We start from the raw sequence: 16032 nt of genomic DNA on the forward strand, positions 1-16032 counted from the left end.
CCCTTTTTTTTTGCTTGCTTGTCCCGCATTGGAGCAGAAAATATCTGGTCACTTTATCCTAAACCCACATGATGTACGTCCCCGTTTTATATTGCTTAGTTCTTTATTTGCAAAAGTGTTTTAACAAACAAAATATAGAAATATAAATGTCGAAGTATGTTAATAAACTGAAAAGTCACCTGTATAAAACTTCAGAAAACTGCTGTTTTCCCTTTGGGTAATGCGCGTACAGCGATCAAGCTGTATCGAATAAACTATCTACTGAATTATACAGGTATTTTAGTTACTAATACTTTAGTATAGTAGTTTGTACTATTATCGCTTAAGATATAAAGTATGACAGAAATATCCCTCGAATGCTGAACGTCGAACTTTCAAGTTAGAATATTTTGTATGCGAGACCTTTAACGCGGTTCGAATATATCCCCGATATTCCTTCGAAAAATATCAATCTTAGATATTAAGATTCTTCGGATAACCAGCCTTTCCGCGTCATGTGTCTTCATACTTTTAAATACCAATGGTGCCAAAACGTATCACTGGATAATACTGTCGGTAACAACTTCAGTCTTACAATAAACCAAGGCATCCTTGTGAACGGATCTACGCTAACGTAGAATTGACTAATTAAACGTAGATTGCTGCACAAACACGTGGAACGCTCTCCTAAGTATACCTCTGTGGATGAGATCATAGCTGCAGAATCGCGCGTCCCTTAAGACGACGGATTCTGACCGGGATTTTGCGCTATACCATTGCAAGATGTTTCTGCAGGCACGGGCAGCACGGGTGCGTACTGCATGTAATGCGGTTGTCCAGCAACTGCATACCAGTGCTCCTGTATATTCTGAGGTGGTATATTATATGGGGCTGGCTGAGGACACACATATGGCGGGTACAAGCCGGGATAAGCTTGCGCGTAATCTACGCCGGGGCACAGATGAGGTGCGAATGGTTGCACGTTGTTGCTATCGGGTATATCGGAATGCGGCAAACAAGGGACTGGGAAGAATCCTGGATTCGGAGGATAGTACGGATTCGCGAACGCCTCTGCTTCGTTCCCGTAATATGATAATCCGGGGTACAAGCCTTGTTGCACGTAAGGTGCCTGATACGTGTTCACTGCGCCCATAGGAGCATGGACTTGATGAGGCACGGAGCGCGACTGGTGATAGTTCGCGCCGTCATTTTTCGCCTCTTGCGATCTGGAAGCTTTGGAATTCGATCCAGAATGTGGGTACTGATTATTTGGCTGCGCGAATTGTTGAGCAGAACGATGTCGGTCTGCAAGAAGAAGATACTCGTTAGTAACGCATTTATATCAACGACTATACTCGATAAGACGTTAGTGGTACATACAATCGGTGTTCTTTTTAAATCGGGGCCCCATGCTGTTCCTATTTATACGAGGAGAGTCTCTGCTATTAAACGACTCCTGTTCTTTTACTCTCTCGCGCGGTGGATGCAACAATCCTTTTCCATCCTCGACTTTTGCAACCTCCGTTTGTTGAACATGCGCGTCTTTTACCCCGTTCGCGTATTTATCAGCGTTTTCTTGGTAAAGCGATTGAGTGCCAATTTCTTTATAATCATTCATATGCTCCACCCTTTCTTGCGTTATTACGCAATTCTGCATCACGCCATTCGTAATGTTTGTAATTTCCTCCTCGTTTTGAGGCGTACCCTGGTACCACTGTTCGAAACCAGGCGGTTGTCCATTTGTCAAATAGTTCCAATTATTGTTTCCGCGGAAGTACTGCGACAGAATTCAAAGTAAACTGTCTGCTTGTAAAGTACTATGTAATTAAGTGTTAGTTACTGTAATTAAGCGAGTCATACCTCTAATCCTAAATTATAAAAAAATCTCAATGTGAACGGATCTATAAAGAAATAAGTATTATTTGTAGATATAATTCATACGTCGGGAGTACGTGTGAAAAACAATCCGCATTGTTACCTGATAGTGGCAGGTCACTACCATTTACGTCGACACTCTTCTGTACAGAACAGTTGATAGAACGTAGCATGTTGTCCATTTGATTGGTAGGAACAGGGTTTCCTAAATTTTTGGTTATCGAATTATTGACATTAAAAAAAACTATTTTTCTTATTACATACCAGAATAAGGTGAATAATAAGTCTCCTTCTGCATTCCTTGCTTGGAGTATGAATTATACTCGGCATTGTTATCTGTGTTCATTGTACCATCAGATTTCGAACCGTTCATCAAGCTGTTCTCAGAATTTTTATTCATATATGAATTTTTCTCCTTACGTCCTTTACCATTCTCCTGCCTAATAATGTCTACCGTGGTAGACCGAGTGTTATCGAGAATCGCTTTCGTAGCAAACATTTCGGCAGAATTCTGCGAATTAAATTTTTTTTATAATATCCGATGCGCCCTTCACTTTTATAATCGTTAAATGATTTAACTCACATTAACCGTATATTTCGGACACTTCTCCATTGTATAATTTTCGTATGCCTGTTGATGTTCCGTTTTTCTATAATAGTGAATTACAATCAATTACAAAGTAAAGTACCGGTTCTACTTAAAGCTACAGTGGCGTGTGAAAGTATTCGGCCACCCTTTAAAATCGCATAACCTTTTTAAAATTAATCCAAACGATTTGAGTTTTTTTGGAGAAACTAGAAGGATTAGTTTGCCGGTCGAAAATCGCTGATTTCGGGAATTTCGCGATTTTCGACCTTATCGCTCAGAGCAACGTTAACCGATTTTGATGAAATTTTAGGCATGCATATAACTTACTTAAACCTACAAATGTTTTTTTTTTAATTTTCATTACAGGCTCATAAAAAATAGTTTAAAAAACGACTTTTACTATTTTTTTTTGCTATTCCGACCAAGTGCGTTTTTTTTCAAAACGACGAATCACGTCACTTAGCAAAATTAGTTAATCTTTCTAGCTTCTCAAAAAAACTCAAGTCGTTTGGATTTATTTAAAAAAAGTTATGCAATGTTATAGGGTGGCCGAATACTTTTGCACGCCACTGTAAGTATATATTCGAAAGTAATCAATTAGTAGGAACAAAAGACTTACAGCGGTTCTTCCTTCCATTGATAATTATTTTTGTTAACATCATTAACGCTGTTGTCATTGTTACCATTTTTATCAATATTGTTGGATAAAATATTCATGTTAGTAAGCGACTGCTTAATCTTACGCGCAGGCGGACCACTTTGTTTCTTCCATTTTTGATCTATTGGAATATGAAATAAAATTTTTATAACGAAATATATGGACGCGATAGGAATATAGCGCGGATGTGTGCTTTCAACTAACTTGAATCTAAAAGTACGTTCCTCTTACACATTGGTAGCCAATTGTTCTGTTTACTTTTCCTTAGAGGTAATGGTTTAAGAGCGAAATATGGTACAACTCTCTTCTCCCCTAATTCTTCTATAAAGACCAACACCGGACCATGATTCTTGCTCATTTCTTGTATGTGACCATAGTAAAACGCAGGGTCTTGCTTGGTTTTCTTCTGTAATGTCCTTGTATCATTGCCGTTAGCGTCTTTTTCAAAGGAAGACACGTAGACACTATTATTATTAGCTTTGTCAAATTCGTCCTCATTAAAGTCCATTTGCACCAAACATTTGCCACCGACTTGAAGTTCGTGGCTATTGTGCCTAGTCCATCCTGCATTTTTCACCTCTGAAATATTTAAGCCCTCAGTGTTTTCTACGACGCTCGAACTTTTAAAGCAGTCAGATTTTACCTCTCCTAATTTCATGCCATATATCGAAATCAGTGTTACGATAAATATTCGGATCAAGAGCCTTCGCAACGCGGTAAGGAAAAGGTGGCGTGTTCTTCACTACAGTCTGTGCGTCGTCAAGCTCGTCGTTTCCATTGTCAACTCTACTATAAATTTCTGCAGCCAACTGACTAAACAAATATGGGTTGAACTTGCAGCCTCTTATTCGATACCAATGATACAAGTAGCGATCGACTTACTCTCGTATTTCTAGATTGCCTTTAAGGAAGAACTTGTCGTGCCTGAACGTGGCAGTGCGGTCGTGTAACATCTTATGGACGGTAGATTCTATATTAACCATTTGAAAGACATCCTTGTACAATGTTTGGTAAACAATAGCTGCAAACCAATTTGTAAGGCACTATATATCTATAATAACGGACAACTCAAAGAAAGAAATGGAAGAAAGATACGTAAACATCAGGGAGCTCCTACATTGACAATAAGCAGCTGTTGCGACAAAATCTCTCGTGTAAATAGTCTCGTATTGTTTTTGCGAGGTGTGACATAAATACACTGCATCATTGAAGCCATTATCGGTAACAGAGCGGTGCACTTGCTTCTGGCCATTAAATATAATAAATTCTCTCTTATAAAGCAACGACATGGCCTGAATTTCATTCAAGCCGCCCCATTCAGTAAAGCAGGCCATTTGCTCGAGATAATCGTCAAATGGAATCGTAGTATTCTGAGGGAAGATAATTTAATTTAAACAAAAAACGAGACCGTGAGAAATTATCCTCAACGTTTCCTACGCTGGCGTTAACCCGAAGAATATCGTACGAAATCCATGAAATCTACCTCTACGAACAAATGCTTCATCTTTCTCATAAATTCCACGCATTCCTGCCTAACTCTTATATGGTAGTGTTGCGTCATATAAACTTGCTCGCTGACTGCCCTAAACAAGCAGGTCGGATCTCTAGGTGCATGTTTCCTAAAATATCCTTCTGTCTGCAACCACTCGTCAACAGGTTCCTGTGCACGCTTCGACGGCTTTCTAGGAGATATTTCCATCTTTCTTGGGCTGAAATGAACAACGAGAACATGCCTTGGTATTAATGCGGCTACCGATCGAGTTACATGTATGAAAGCATATTTCTGTAATTGTAGTTATTGCCGATTCAATGAATTATCGCATACCGAAATTCAATATTTCCTGCAGAATCTAACATTTTGTCGGAGAATGTAGGGCCTGCCGTAATAATGTGATTTTCGCGAGTCTGCCAACTCATTCACGTTTACCAAGGATTCGAGGCGCACGCAGGAACAACTTTCTTACGTTCGAAACACGTGAAGGTCATTGTTGTCTAGCTAGTTGCGAACAGTCAACTTGAAAGTAGAGAAAATAATAGAAATCACATTAGTACCTGTTTAGCGAGAAGTTCGTTCGAGCAGAGATTGTCAGTGATAAAGGGAAGGTTTGAGACCGTAGAAATTAACAATTACTTTGCACTCGTGGTAGGTAGCATGGCTATCAAAGGACTAGCAACAGGTCCTTCTTCGTGAAGCTGTTAGTAGAATCGACTTACACAACACCATTGGACGAAAACAACTCATCGACCAATCGTAATTCATCGTTCTGTTTACGTCCGAGAAGGACCTTTCCACTACAGATAGTCAGATAGAGCACTAAAGAGGTGAGTGCGCATCAGCCATATTGGGTCCTCTGGAGAGAGAAGATTATTGAGTACCCGCCTTTTTGGGCATTGTCAAATTCACTTTATAAAGAAAATATGCGTTGTTGATATTGATGCACAGTAGCACGACACATTATTAGAGTATTTTATTACATTTAAGTTTATACTTGATTTATAAAGCAAATTTGACAATACTCAAAAAGACGGGTACTCAATAATCTTCTCTCTCCACTCTCTCCAGAGGACCCAATATGGCAGATGCGCATACTCACCTCTTTAGTGCTCTGCTACAGACTGACAATATTCTGGCTATTGATGTTTCCTTTGTTTGTTTTCGCGCGCCAATTCGAACGACACTCGTTCCCTTATAGAGCCGAGAAGGAAAGAGAGCCTCCATTCAAGAGAGATAACTTAGATTAATTAAACTGCCCGTCTGAAAGATATTATACAAACCGTTGTATTGTTATTACATGGACCGCACAATGGATGAAACGGAAGTTTCGCGTGCGTGAACGTGAAGTGGAAAGGGGTTTTGGTAAAACACTGAGTATGCGCATCCACCATATTAGGTCCTCAGGAGAGAGAAAATTATTGAGTACTCGTCTTTTTGGGTATTGTCAGATTCACTTTATAAACAAAATTTGCGTTGTTGATATTGATGCATAGTAGCACGACACATTATTAGAGTATTTTATTACATTTATAATAACAATACTCAAAAAGGCGGGTACTCAATAATCTTCTTTCTCCAGACGCCCCAATATGGCGGATGCGCATACTCACCTCTTTAGTGCTCTAGTTTTGGGCATCACAAGACCTTCTTACAAATTACTTTTTTATTCGTCGTAATTTTTATCGGAATGACAATGCGATGTGTACGAAATATTAAAAAAGTACAATAGCCCGTTATATAAAATATGATTTTTACAGAAATATAAGATCAACCGCTGTACCATTGCGATATATCTGTAACGCATGCAATGCTACCAATTTTGTTTGCTATCGAAAATAACGTTTGCCTGCGTGCAGAGCTTTCTTAGTATAAAAATTACATCCATTGGCGAGTTAGTGTTCGGCAGCGACAGATGCTGGACGCACGCCCAAAGTTATTAAACGTGGTTAACGTTAGGAATCGAGCGTGCCCGCTCATCTAGTTCTTTATTTTATTGCGTCTTAATTAAGTTTGGGCCCGAATCCCCATCGTCGTCCCGTTGTTAATAGTATCGTGTAAAAGTCGACTTATGCGTCTCGCCGAAAGGAACGCTCATGGCGATAGGATAAGTATAATCATAAGATTACATTAACACAGTGTTTCGCATTCTCTCCTTGTTTTTTCATGTCGGCAATGTATGAATAATTGTTATAAAATGTCATGATATAGAAAATGGAAGAAATGACGAGTCGCTGCTCCCTTTCTTTTTCGCTCTTTTTTTCCCCGTTCTCGAAAGCTTCGTTTAAGCAGCTACTTTCTCAGCATCGATCGCTGAAATATAAAAACAATTATTCCACTTAGGATCCCCCCGTTTCTCGGTGGCCGGGCGACGATAGCTCCGAGCTCTGCTCACCTTCTTTGGTTGGCAAGGGATTCTTCTCGAGCGTTTCCGCGTGTTTCAGTTTCGCAGGATCGAAATTTTCAATGCCAGAGATTAGCTGTTGCTTACCCTTTTCCTGCTGGATCGCTGCGCGAAACAATTCAAATTCTTATTAACGTTCTCGTGTTCGCGTTTAGCACGTAGTAGCCTTTGTAGGGAGAAAAGTGCATGGCAGGCACGAAATACGATACTGTACCATCCTTGTCAGGTAGCGGATTCTTTTCTTGGGTCTCGGTATGCTTCAGGCTACTCGGGTCGAATTTCTCGATGCCGGCGATTAACGTTTGTTGATTCTTTTCCGCTGCTACGTCTACAATTCAATAAATCGGGGTCAAAGAACGACGAGGCGAGCGCGAAGAAAGCCATGAGAATAGACCATAGAATCCCATGTGCCCGCGACCATAAACTGCTTCGAGAACAGCGCAGTCGCGTCACGTTTGTGTTCGGATTACAAACGCGAGAGAAACAAGCTGTACGCATATTACTCAAGCGATAAACGTACGCACACGTGTCTTTTATGCGCTCCCTCCTAATAAAAGAAAGTCGAAGCTGTAACGTGTTGTTATTGCAATATCTCTGAAACGTTTATCATCGAAGCGGCTCGTAACATCGTGTTATTATCGGCAATAGTACGGAGTACGTGAACCATCGCGCATGCAAAATAATCCCTCCTATGTTACTGTGGAAAAGCGAAAGAAGATTGCCTTTGCAGGTCTGTGACTGTGCCACCTCGGAAATACCAGAAGCAACAGAGTGCCCTGCGATTGCCGGCAAAGGCGGATAGCCCGGCAATGCCTTCCCAGCGATCGATAAATTACTGTGATACCTTTGGCGTTGGGTAAAATAATCTTCTCTTTTGTGTCGGCATGTTTCAACTGATCTGGCTTAAATGATTCCACATCGTGGATTAGTTCAGAGTGCCGTCTCTCTTGTCGTACGTCTACATTATCAATAAACGAGTTATTCTTTGCGTGGAAATTCTGCTAGTGTTATACCTAACGTTCGGAACGCGAGGGGCGCTTCGGGCGGCGACAACGGCTATTAGTAACGAGTTAAGCTATCTAACGGGTAACGTAATCTGCGGCGTACCTTCGGCGGAAGGTAAAACGTTCTTTTCAGCGGTCGCCGCTTTCTTCATGCAGCCATGGTTAAATCCCTCCAGCTCGCTTTTCAAGTCTAAGGCTACTTTTGGCAGGTCTTTCAACGACGGACTCGACATGGTGCTGTGTTGTACTGCTTAATCTACAACAGAAAACCAATCCTTATCGTTAGCGCAATTATCCCCATCGAATTATTCCAATTTACTTCGCTCCTCGTAGTTCCATCGCGATCCTGAATAACGACGAACCGTTATAACCTCAACAAAATTATTCGGTAAGAATCAAGCGAACCACAACTGAACCTGCTAGGCCTTACGCTCTACGAGATATTGTAACAAACTATGGATTCTGATGTCGACTCGAAGGTAACCCATGATTTCTTTATCCTTATACTTTGCAACCCGTGATTCTTCCGTTTTGGCCACCGGGATCGCAGAGAACGAGATCCTGACGCGAGGCAATTTCCAATTACAGAAGTGACATCAACAACTTGAACCAAGCGATCTGAAATTCACCGTCGAGTTTTTTTTTCGCACGAACGCGATACGTCCCTATTTATCGCGTGGAATGTAACAAAGGAGTTGCGGTGCCTGTAATACGATAAGATTCTATTCTTTCTAAACAATGCTGCCTAGAATTGAGCCGAATATTTCGTCGCTCTTTCGTTTTAAACGGCTATATCGGAAATAGCAAAAGACAGGAATCTGTCGGTGTCAGCGAACGCGTCGGTGCATTATTATCGCGTTACAGAAGCTGAAACAAGGTTGCGTGTCAACGTAAAGCGCTTATGTGCGCACCTATCAGACACGTACACCGATAGAGCAGCCCTCGCCACGCTTTTCAATCATATTGGCAGAAACGTCGGGACATTATCGTTCAGCACAGTGCAAACTGTTCGAGACGCGTCCGTTCCGGGTTTCCGCATTCAAATAATATATATAAAATTCTGCTCGACTATTTCGCTGTTCTATTTTTTCTTTACTACTGCATCGACCCAAACGAGCGAAAAATTACAACGAAGAATCCTTCCTTAATCTTGATGCGAAATGCACGCGGCAGAAACGTAAGTGCCATAAATTCCAGACGAATAACGGTACCCGTTTCTGGCAAATGCAAAGGCAGGCAAGCATTGCTCGTGTGTTTCCGGTCTCCTCGGTTTTTTGCAAGCAAAAATAACGGATTTGCCATAATTACGCCTACATATGCTCGCACACGGTGAACCTCCTTAATACATGTACTTTTTGTAGCCATTCCAATTAATGAACGTAGTCCAGCGAAGGAAAAATTCATCTTAGCGATTTACGTACTACGGGGACACAATACTGTCGTTAAATTATGGTAAGAATTCTTTTTCTGGTTTATCTCTAAATTTCACCGACAGAGACTGCCAAGTAACGCGTTACGAAGCGGAAGTAGCAAGAACCCGGCGCTTCCGGCCCGCGCCTCCTTGCATTTCGTTTCTTGTCACATATCCATCTCGTATAATTTCCAAGTGAAACGTCGGCGTTTTTATGAAGCAGGATTCTGTTCGCGGTTAAGCTCCGCGGGCTCTACTTCCCCAGACAGGAATTATTATAGAGAAATCCCTCCGACATAGTGCATTAAGAGAAATAACAAAACATGGTCGAATAAAGCTCCAAGGAAAATAATGGAAACTATTACTAAATCCCAGATAGGAATTCCAGGCACTCGTCATATGTCCCGGTGCATACATACAAGAATCCAGCATGTATTCGCAGCGCTTTTACGCTCCGTACGGTTGTCACGCCAGTGACGCGCAATCGACCACTTTTTTTCGCATTTACGAAATCTCGACGAACTCGCGAGGCAAAGTTTAACACGCTTTCGCGGGGAGAATCGATTGCACCCGATGTGTGCGGGAGAGAAGTCGATTGAACTGCAGCCGCGTATAAGTCGAAAAGTCCGAACATCGAAGGGACACGTAATTAAAAAAGTTTGTGCACCACTGTGCCCAGAGTGACTCATGCCTGTCGGGCTCTCCCTTCCATTTCTTCCTCTGTTTTCCTTACTCCGTTTTTTTCCTCCACTTACATCGTTTATATTCGTTACTCTCGACGTCTAGATGACTATTTTTAAAGAGGAAGGGAGGCGGACGAAAGAAGTCCCCGGCATTCCACGGGAACTGAATCACTGGTTGAAAATCGTATAACGCTTTATCAGGCTGACTGTGTCACACCTTCCACAAACTCGTTTTATCGTTCTATAGCAAACGGAAACCAATATTATCGCGATACTAATTGCCACTGCGGGCTGAATTATTCGAGACGCGGCGAACTGTTCTCGAAACCACATACCGCTGTCGGAATCTTGTACGCCTGCCTGTAGTTCTGGCTCGGTGCGTCAAGAAGACTGGAGGAATGTATAAATGTCGCGTAGATTTAAAATGGAAACTGGCTAGCATCGAAGAAATTGCGGGCTCGAAGCCGAGAGGCGGGCGAGCGAGCGTGCAGCGGCGGCTCCAGGAGAGCGTTCCGAGGGATACGTGTTCCAACGGTGGGTCAGCATCGACAAGGCTGTGTATAGGTCCTTATATGGTAGCCGGTCGTATGGCTGTATATAGAGAGAGCTCGAAAGAGGCCGAATACGCAACCGCGGAGCACACTCGCGTCCTTTACGTATCCACCTCGCTGAATATTTCTTCTCTCCCTATCCCGGGCACGTGTGTAGGAGGTCCCCTGCACCGAGTGCTCGCTCGCACGTAATGCAAGCGCAGCAATACGCTGGCAAAGTGCGCGTAACGGTAACAAAACCAAGACGGGATGCCTCGATTAGTTTGTGTACGGTTAGCACGGCCGGGCGAGAGACGCGTGGTACACGCGAGCCGAACGGATACGCGCGTTTCGATTGGTCTCTTTTAAGGCTACCGTGCGTGGTCTCGGCCTCCATCATCGCCATGCGACGTATTCAAATTCGAGGCGTTATGTACAGCAGCTAACCTTGATCGGGTCGGTTAAGGAGGATGGTCCGGCGTCGGCAATAAAGCCGACTGCAAATTCGACGGATTCCTCGCCACGGCGCAGCCTCCGCTCGTACAGTCCCAGGCGCGGAATGTCGCGCGGCGCGCCACAGCGTTAAGTCGGTCGATTTCACAGGAGCCAGGAAACCGAGCGGCGGCTTCGCCGGAACGTTATATCTCGCCCGATTATCGCGATGACGGCGGAGAAATGAAAATGCCCGGCACGGCGCGGCGCCTGGAGAAATCACGATAAATCCTACTTTGATCTCGCAAGGAGAAAAGGGGCCCGCCGAGTTAATAAGGAAACTAGGTTGCCGGCACCGACGCGCTAGCCGGTTTGCGGGACGCGTCGGTGTATGCCACGCTTCGCACAGTCATACTCATCGCGGCGGATTGGACGTCGCGCGCGATTCGCGCCTAACTGCCTACCCTGCGGTTTCACGGCAGTCGTCCGGCAGAACAGCCTGAGAAACATAGAAACCATATGGCGAGTCCATCGGCGCGGAACAATGCGAAATACTATTAGACATGGAATTTTTCAACGTACGGCTTCCAGCGACTGCCGTCTGTCTATCGAATGGATAAGAATAACGAATTTCCTGCCAATCTCTTCGGTGCAACTACAATGCCTATTGTGCGAGCAATATACGCGATCACCTGAAAACATAACAAGTCAATCGCGCATTACTTCCACGTATTCCGTCAAGTGGCTGGAGCCGACCGACTGTGAGTACATCCGGTCGTTCGATAACATCGGTCGGTAATCGTCCAGGGGTGTTCGCGTCATACATTGTCGCGGGCTATTGGCTAAGGAGAGATGATCTTGCGGCCGGCGGCTAACGAGTTCGCGCGGGCTGCCAATTAACTCGGGGCAATCGCGTTTAATGGAGGAGCCTCGGCGGCGTATGCAGGCGGCTCGGTTCGGCGTGGAATGGCCGTTTTGTATTGACCGGTGGGCTGCACTTGGCCACCTACGTGCGCGCGGTAATGCCCACGTAAAACTGTGCCGGCGCGCGAGCTTGGGAAATGCGTGCTGCCAGTGCTGCGACGATTCGGTGTCGCACTCGTGCCCGAGGCGAATGCGATATAGGTGCCCTCCCCCTCCTTGTCACTCGCTTGTGAGCGACCGTGACGGCTAACGAACCCTGGACGCGCGCGTATCGTATCGTATCGAGCGGTGGCGCGTACGCTCAGGGGCGTATTACGTGTTACTAAGCGGCCCGCGTCCGGGCCATGGACCGGAGGCTACGCTCTTTTTCCCTCTTCCATCCTGCCGCAGTCACAATCCCACCTAGTTCGCGGATATATCGAGCGTTACTGCACAGAGCCCTCCAAAATACGCAACGCGATCTAGTCATGATTTTGTAAAAAAAAAAAAAAAAAAAATACACCGAGGACGTGGAATGCAGTATTGCCTGACAGTACGATCGAACGACGAATATCTAACGCCTTGAAATAATCAGACAGCGAATACGATCTAGAAGATTGCAGCAAGGGGTTGACGGGACAGATTTCGTGAGAGAGTAAGCCAATGTACACACCGTGAATGAAGGGAGCCCTAAAACGAACCCTGTGACCCAATCTCTTAGATCATAGATTGCTTTCGTCATTACGGGGCTACGCGACGAGCCGACATCCTGACCGCTGCACTTGACGGCGAGCAGGGTTGCGGTATAGTCGCCCGCAAAAGTTCGGCCGAGATAAAGGGCTGGAGAAAGTGTCCCAACATCGAATTTTCATTCGGGGCTATGTCGAGAGACCGGACATGCGAGGCTTGTGAATTTTTAAACCCGTTGTTAATAACGTCTGAACGAATTTGTAGAGCAATCGAGCATTTAGTAAGCCGTGTCCTAGTTGCGGGTCGACCTTGAAGATGTTCCATGTATCAAGATATTCCTTTCGCGGAAGCTGAATGAAATACGCGCGCGCGTCGCGCGTGTGTGTGTGTGCTCGTCCACAAGGGGTTGCACCAGGGGAGAGGTCGACTGGTAGCAGACGGTTTCATCGATTGGCAATGCGGGGGTCGAAGAGTGGGGTTCCTGAACTCCACCGCTATCTATATATACCGCATAACGTATCGACGACCTCGGCTTTCATGGTCACGGGTAAAACGGCGATTTTTAGTGCCCTGCGTAGGATCGATATCGATCCGCGTTTTATTCTCCCAGATGTACATCGTCGCCGAGACGATCGAAGGATAAAGATTAATGTCTGCCAATCAACTAACCCACGTCACAGTGTTTGCAGAATCGATAGAATCCTCAGCTCCCTGCCAACATATATCCGCCTATATACATTCCCATTGCTAATTTCAACGTATACAGACAGTCCGATATAATTCTCTGCGTGTAGTTTTCTCGATGTATCGCGAATCGATAAACAGAATTCTCGGTGTACTTATTCGAAAAGCCTTCTCGCTTGCCTTGAAGCCAGCCAACTCGTCCCGGGACATGATAAGATGCAAATACTTTTGGATCTTCCCTTATAGAGGATAGAGCGTATAAAAATGCCCGAGTTTAATTACAGAAATACGCCACTCGCGTCCTAACCTAGTTTAGAGTAAGTTTCCTCGAACTTACCGAGCGGGTGCCGATGGGTAATTCTAACTGCACAGGTTTCTGCGAAAATTAGCCACGAGGAGGGTCAAGGATCGTGCCGAACGTTCAAAGCGAACGGGGAGCACGACGACAGAAGGTTAACGTTTCCAGTAATCTGCGTCGCGTCGAAAGGCAGGAAACTCGCGCGACCATAAGGGAGATGAGTGTGCTCGCCACTCGGCAACGAGAAACGCATTTGCGTGCCCGATGCGCAACGGAGTGCATCTGTCAAAACCACGCCCTTGTCCCATCCTATCGTACCCTAATGTCGTACACATGGAAGCTCGGCCGGTAAGTACGTGGCTTCCGAAACTTCACTGAGTCAGGCTTGTTTGTTCGGCCGCCCCTACTCCGATTTCCGTTTCGGAGTTTAACTGCGATATTTAATACGCCGAAAGAACCACGGCAGGACGTAGCGAAATGTACAAATCGAGGCAGCACAGCTGAAGCTATCCGCGTTTCATCGATGCCCTCGACATAATGAAATTATCGTTCGTGCTACGGGTAGTTAAGAATTAGGTGGCTCTTAGGGTAAAATAGATACAACAAAGGTATACTCTTAAAGGCCTTTCTACGTCGACTCGAATATCTACTCTGTCGGTTGCAACTCGATTTTCGCTTCCACCATGTACGTTAAATTTACCACGACACAAAGAGCAGCACCCAGGACACCGATTATTGCTAACGCGATTATTCTCCATAGGAATTAAATATCACGAACGGCTACCCCGAGGAAATGTAATAACGAGGGGATCCGTTGATACCGAGGCGAGATTCGTGATTCATAGAACGCGTACATACAAACATTTGACCACACCCCTCCATTTTCGATCGTCGAATAAAGAAGCCGATCAATATCGAGAGGACAACGCGTGGTTAAGCCTGCGACCAGTCTGCACACCGAAAACGGAGAGGACAATGGGCTGGGTATCGATAACGATCATCTACGTATAAACTTTTTGCAACGTTAAGGACACATACGCAAACACACACACACACACACACACACGTATACACACACACACACACGCCATGCTACTGCCTTTCTTCGAGAGGACGAAGAGAGCCGGTCTCGTGCACTGGCGGTAAAACATTCACTCGAAGAGAAATGCAATTGGAATGGAATTTAAACGTCCAGATAGAATGTATATCGCGGCAAAGATCACTGACCTGTCAGTTGTCACTGCGAAGCGGTAGGCAAGCGCAAACGTACACCGTCCAGCCGAGCGTTCAAGGGCAGCAGGGAGACAGTACACTGACTGACCGGCTAGTGATGCCGCGGCACGTAACACCAGGTAACACCGGCGAGCCACTCTTCCACTCTTCCCTCTGTCGATCCTACGCTCGGCACGGCTCGACAGCCCCACCACCGTCCTCCGACCCCGAGCGTTGGCCAATCGCGAGCCACCGCGAGCCTCGTCCCCCACCGTCAAATTCCTCCTTCCATCCTTCGAACGCTTCCTCCAATCGTCTCCTTGACCGTCATCGGAGGGTGGCTGACTCACCCTCCGCGGCCAGCATGATTTCTCATTCGAGGCACGAAAAAGAAGTCTCGCGTTCTCTTCACCAACGAATACGCTTTTTCGTGCTTTATTATTTAGGTATCGGACCACATTTCTCTAATTATACGTCTCGCGTAGATACATGCGCGTAGACCGTCTCGAGTGGATTTTAGTCGAGTCTACATTTAGGAATTATAGTTTTCGGGCAGGAAATGCCACTGCTATTTCGGGCGCAACGGGGAGAGGGTGGGCTCGAAGGACTTTGAGGGGTTGACGAGCTTCAATGACTCATCGCGGAGTTATCCCAGCTGCGCGTCATATGGCCGGTCCTGTTGGGTGTTTCCAAGGTCTGGGAATTGTACGATTCACTGGGATAAATCGGTTCGCTTGCAAAATGCATTGCAATCTTTAATATAGACCGATGTACTAATTATAGAAGCGTATAGAGTGGGACGTTTTCCTTCTAATAGATATAATTTGCCCGAAGTTATTCGAGGCGTTCAGTAACTTTGAAATCCGTGGCTGGTAGAAAATAGAAGCCCTTGTGAAATAAAATTACGAAGGCAGTGCTGCAGCTTGCTTACTGAATTATGCGAAATTGTTTTAATTACAGAGCTAAGTCATGGAATTCGCAACAGTTGGTTGTGCGAAATTCTGGAGAGATATTTGGAAAGAACGATTTTTAGAAACGTTGCATAAATCGTGGAATGTAAAACGCATTATTCTGGTAATTCTCAGTGAATGTTTGAGCTGAGGAAACAAAAGGAACAAAGTATAGAAATAAAGAGGAACAAAAGAAGCAATTACAACCCGGCTGCATCGACTGTGCGGGTGGAAATCA

General features: G+C 44.8%; 2 protein-coding genes across 7 annotated transcripts; both read right to left on the bottom strand.

The window, feature by feature from the left end:
* Window positions 1–78: 78 nt before the first annotated feature.
* Window positions 79–5365, bottom strand: LOC143369568 (uncharacterized). 5 transcript variants are annotated; one of them, XM_076813664.1, is made up of 14 exons: window positions 5233–5365; window positions 4927–5115; window positions 4585–4810; window positions 4219–4471; window positions 3984–4122; window positions 3745–3914; window positions 3306–3680; window positions 3063–3222; window positions 2438–2504; window positions 2119–2365; window positions 1958–2059; window positions 1840–1880; window positions 1360–1756; window positions 79–1284 (listed from the first exon to the last, which is right to left on the bottom strand). In XM_076813664.1, exons 2-14 carry the CDS (start codon window positions 5016–5018, stop codon window positions 716–718), a joined length of 2838 nt encoding a protein of 945 aa, XP_076669779.1. In that variant the 5' UTR covers window positions 5019–5115; window positions 5233–5365; the 3' UTR covers window positions 79–715. The 5 variants fall into 5 exon arrangements, with proteins under 5 accessions (XP_076669779.1, XP_076669781.1, XP_076669780.1 ...); XM_076813666.1 differs by having other exon boundaries at window positions 2119–2364; window positions 2446–2504; window positions 4927–5093; window positions 5154–5362; XM_076813665.1 differs by having other exon boundaries at window positions 4927–5060; window positions 5154–5361.
* Window positions 5366–6749: 1384 nt separating this feature from the next.
* Window positions 6750–15032, bottom strand: Cib (thymosin beta cib). Of its 2 annotated transcripts, XM_076813700.1 has the most exons (6): window positions 14860–15032; window positions 8105–8257; window positions 7842–7955; window positions 7212–7325; window positions 6989–7102; window positions 6750–6906 (listed from the first exon to the last, which is right to left on the bottom strand). In XM_076813700.1, the coding sequence occupies exons 2-6, from the start codon at window positions 8232–8234 to the stop codon at window positions 6878–6880; spliced, it is 501 nt and encodes a 166-aa protein (XP_076669815.1). In that variant the 5' UTR covers window positions 8235–8257; window positions 14860–15032; the 3' UTR covers window positions 6750–6877. The 2 variants fall into 2 exon arrangements, with proteins under 2 accessions (XP_076669815.1, XP_076669816.1); XM_076813701.1 differs by lacking the exon at window positions 7842–7955 and having other exon boundaries at window positions 14860–15025.
* Between the last annotated feature and the right edge of the window lie 1000 nt (window positions 15033–16032).

Source organism: Andrena cerasifolii, chromosome 6, assembly GCF_050908995.1.
Source record: "Andrena cerasifolii isolate SP2316 chromosome 6, iyAndCera1_principal, whole genome shotgun sequence".
NCBI classification, from domain to species: domain Eukaryota; kingdom Metazoa; phylum Arthropoda; class Insecta; order Hymenoptera; family Andrenidae; genus Andrena; species Andrena cerasifolii.

Excerpts from the sequence above, each read along its gene's own strand:
- LOC143369568 (XM_076813664.1), bottom strand. The coding sequence starts at position 5,018 with ATGAGTTGGCAGACTCGCGAAAATCACATTATTACGGCAGGCCCTACA. Across the intron at positions 3,681-3,744 it reads ATGGCATGAAATTAGGAGAG|AGGTGAAAAATGCAGGATGG; the intron begins GTAAAATCTGAC and ends TAAATATTTCAG. Across the intron at positions 2,366-2,437 it reads GTCCGAAATATACGGTTAAT|AATTCTGCCGAAATGTTTGC; the intron begins GTGAGTTAAATC and ends TTTAATTCGCAG.
- Cib (XM_076813700.1), bottom strand. The coding sequence starts at position 8,234 with ATGTCGAGTCCGTCGTTGAAAGACCTGCCAAAAGTAGCCTTAGACTTG. Across the intron at positions 7,956-8,104 it reads CGTTTTACCTTCCGCCGAAG|ACGTACGACAAGAGAGACGG; the intron begins GTACGCCGCAGA and ends TTGATAATGTAG. Across the intron at positions 6,907-6,988 it reads TCCCTTGCCAACCAAAGAAG|CGATCGATGCTGAGAAAGTA; the intron begins GTGAGCAGAGCT and ends TTTATATTTCAG.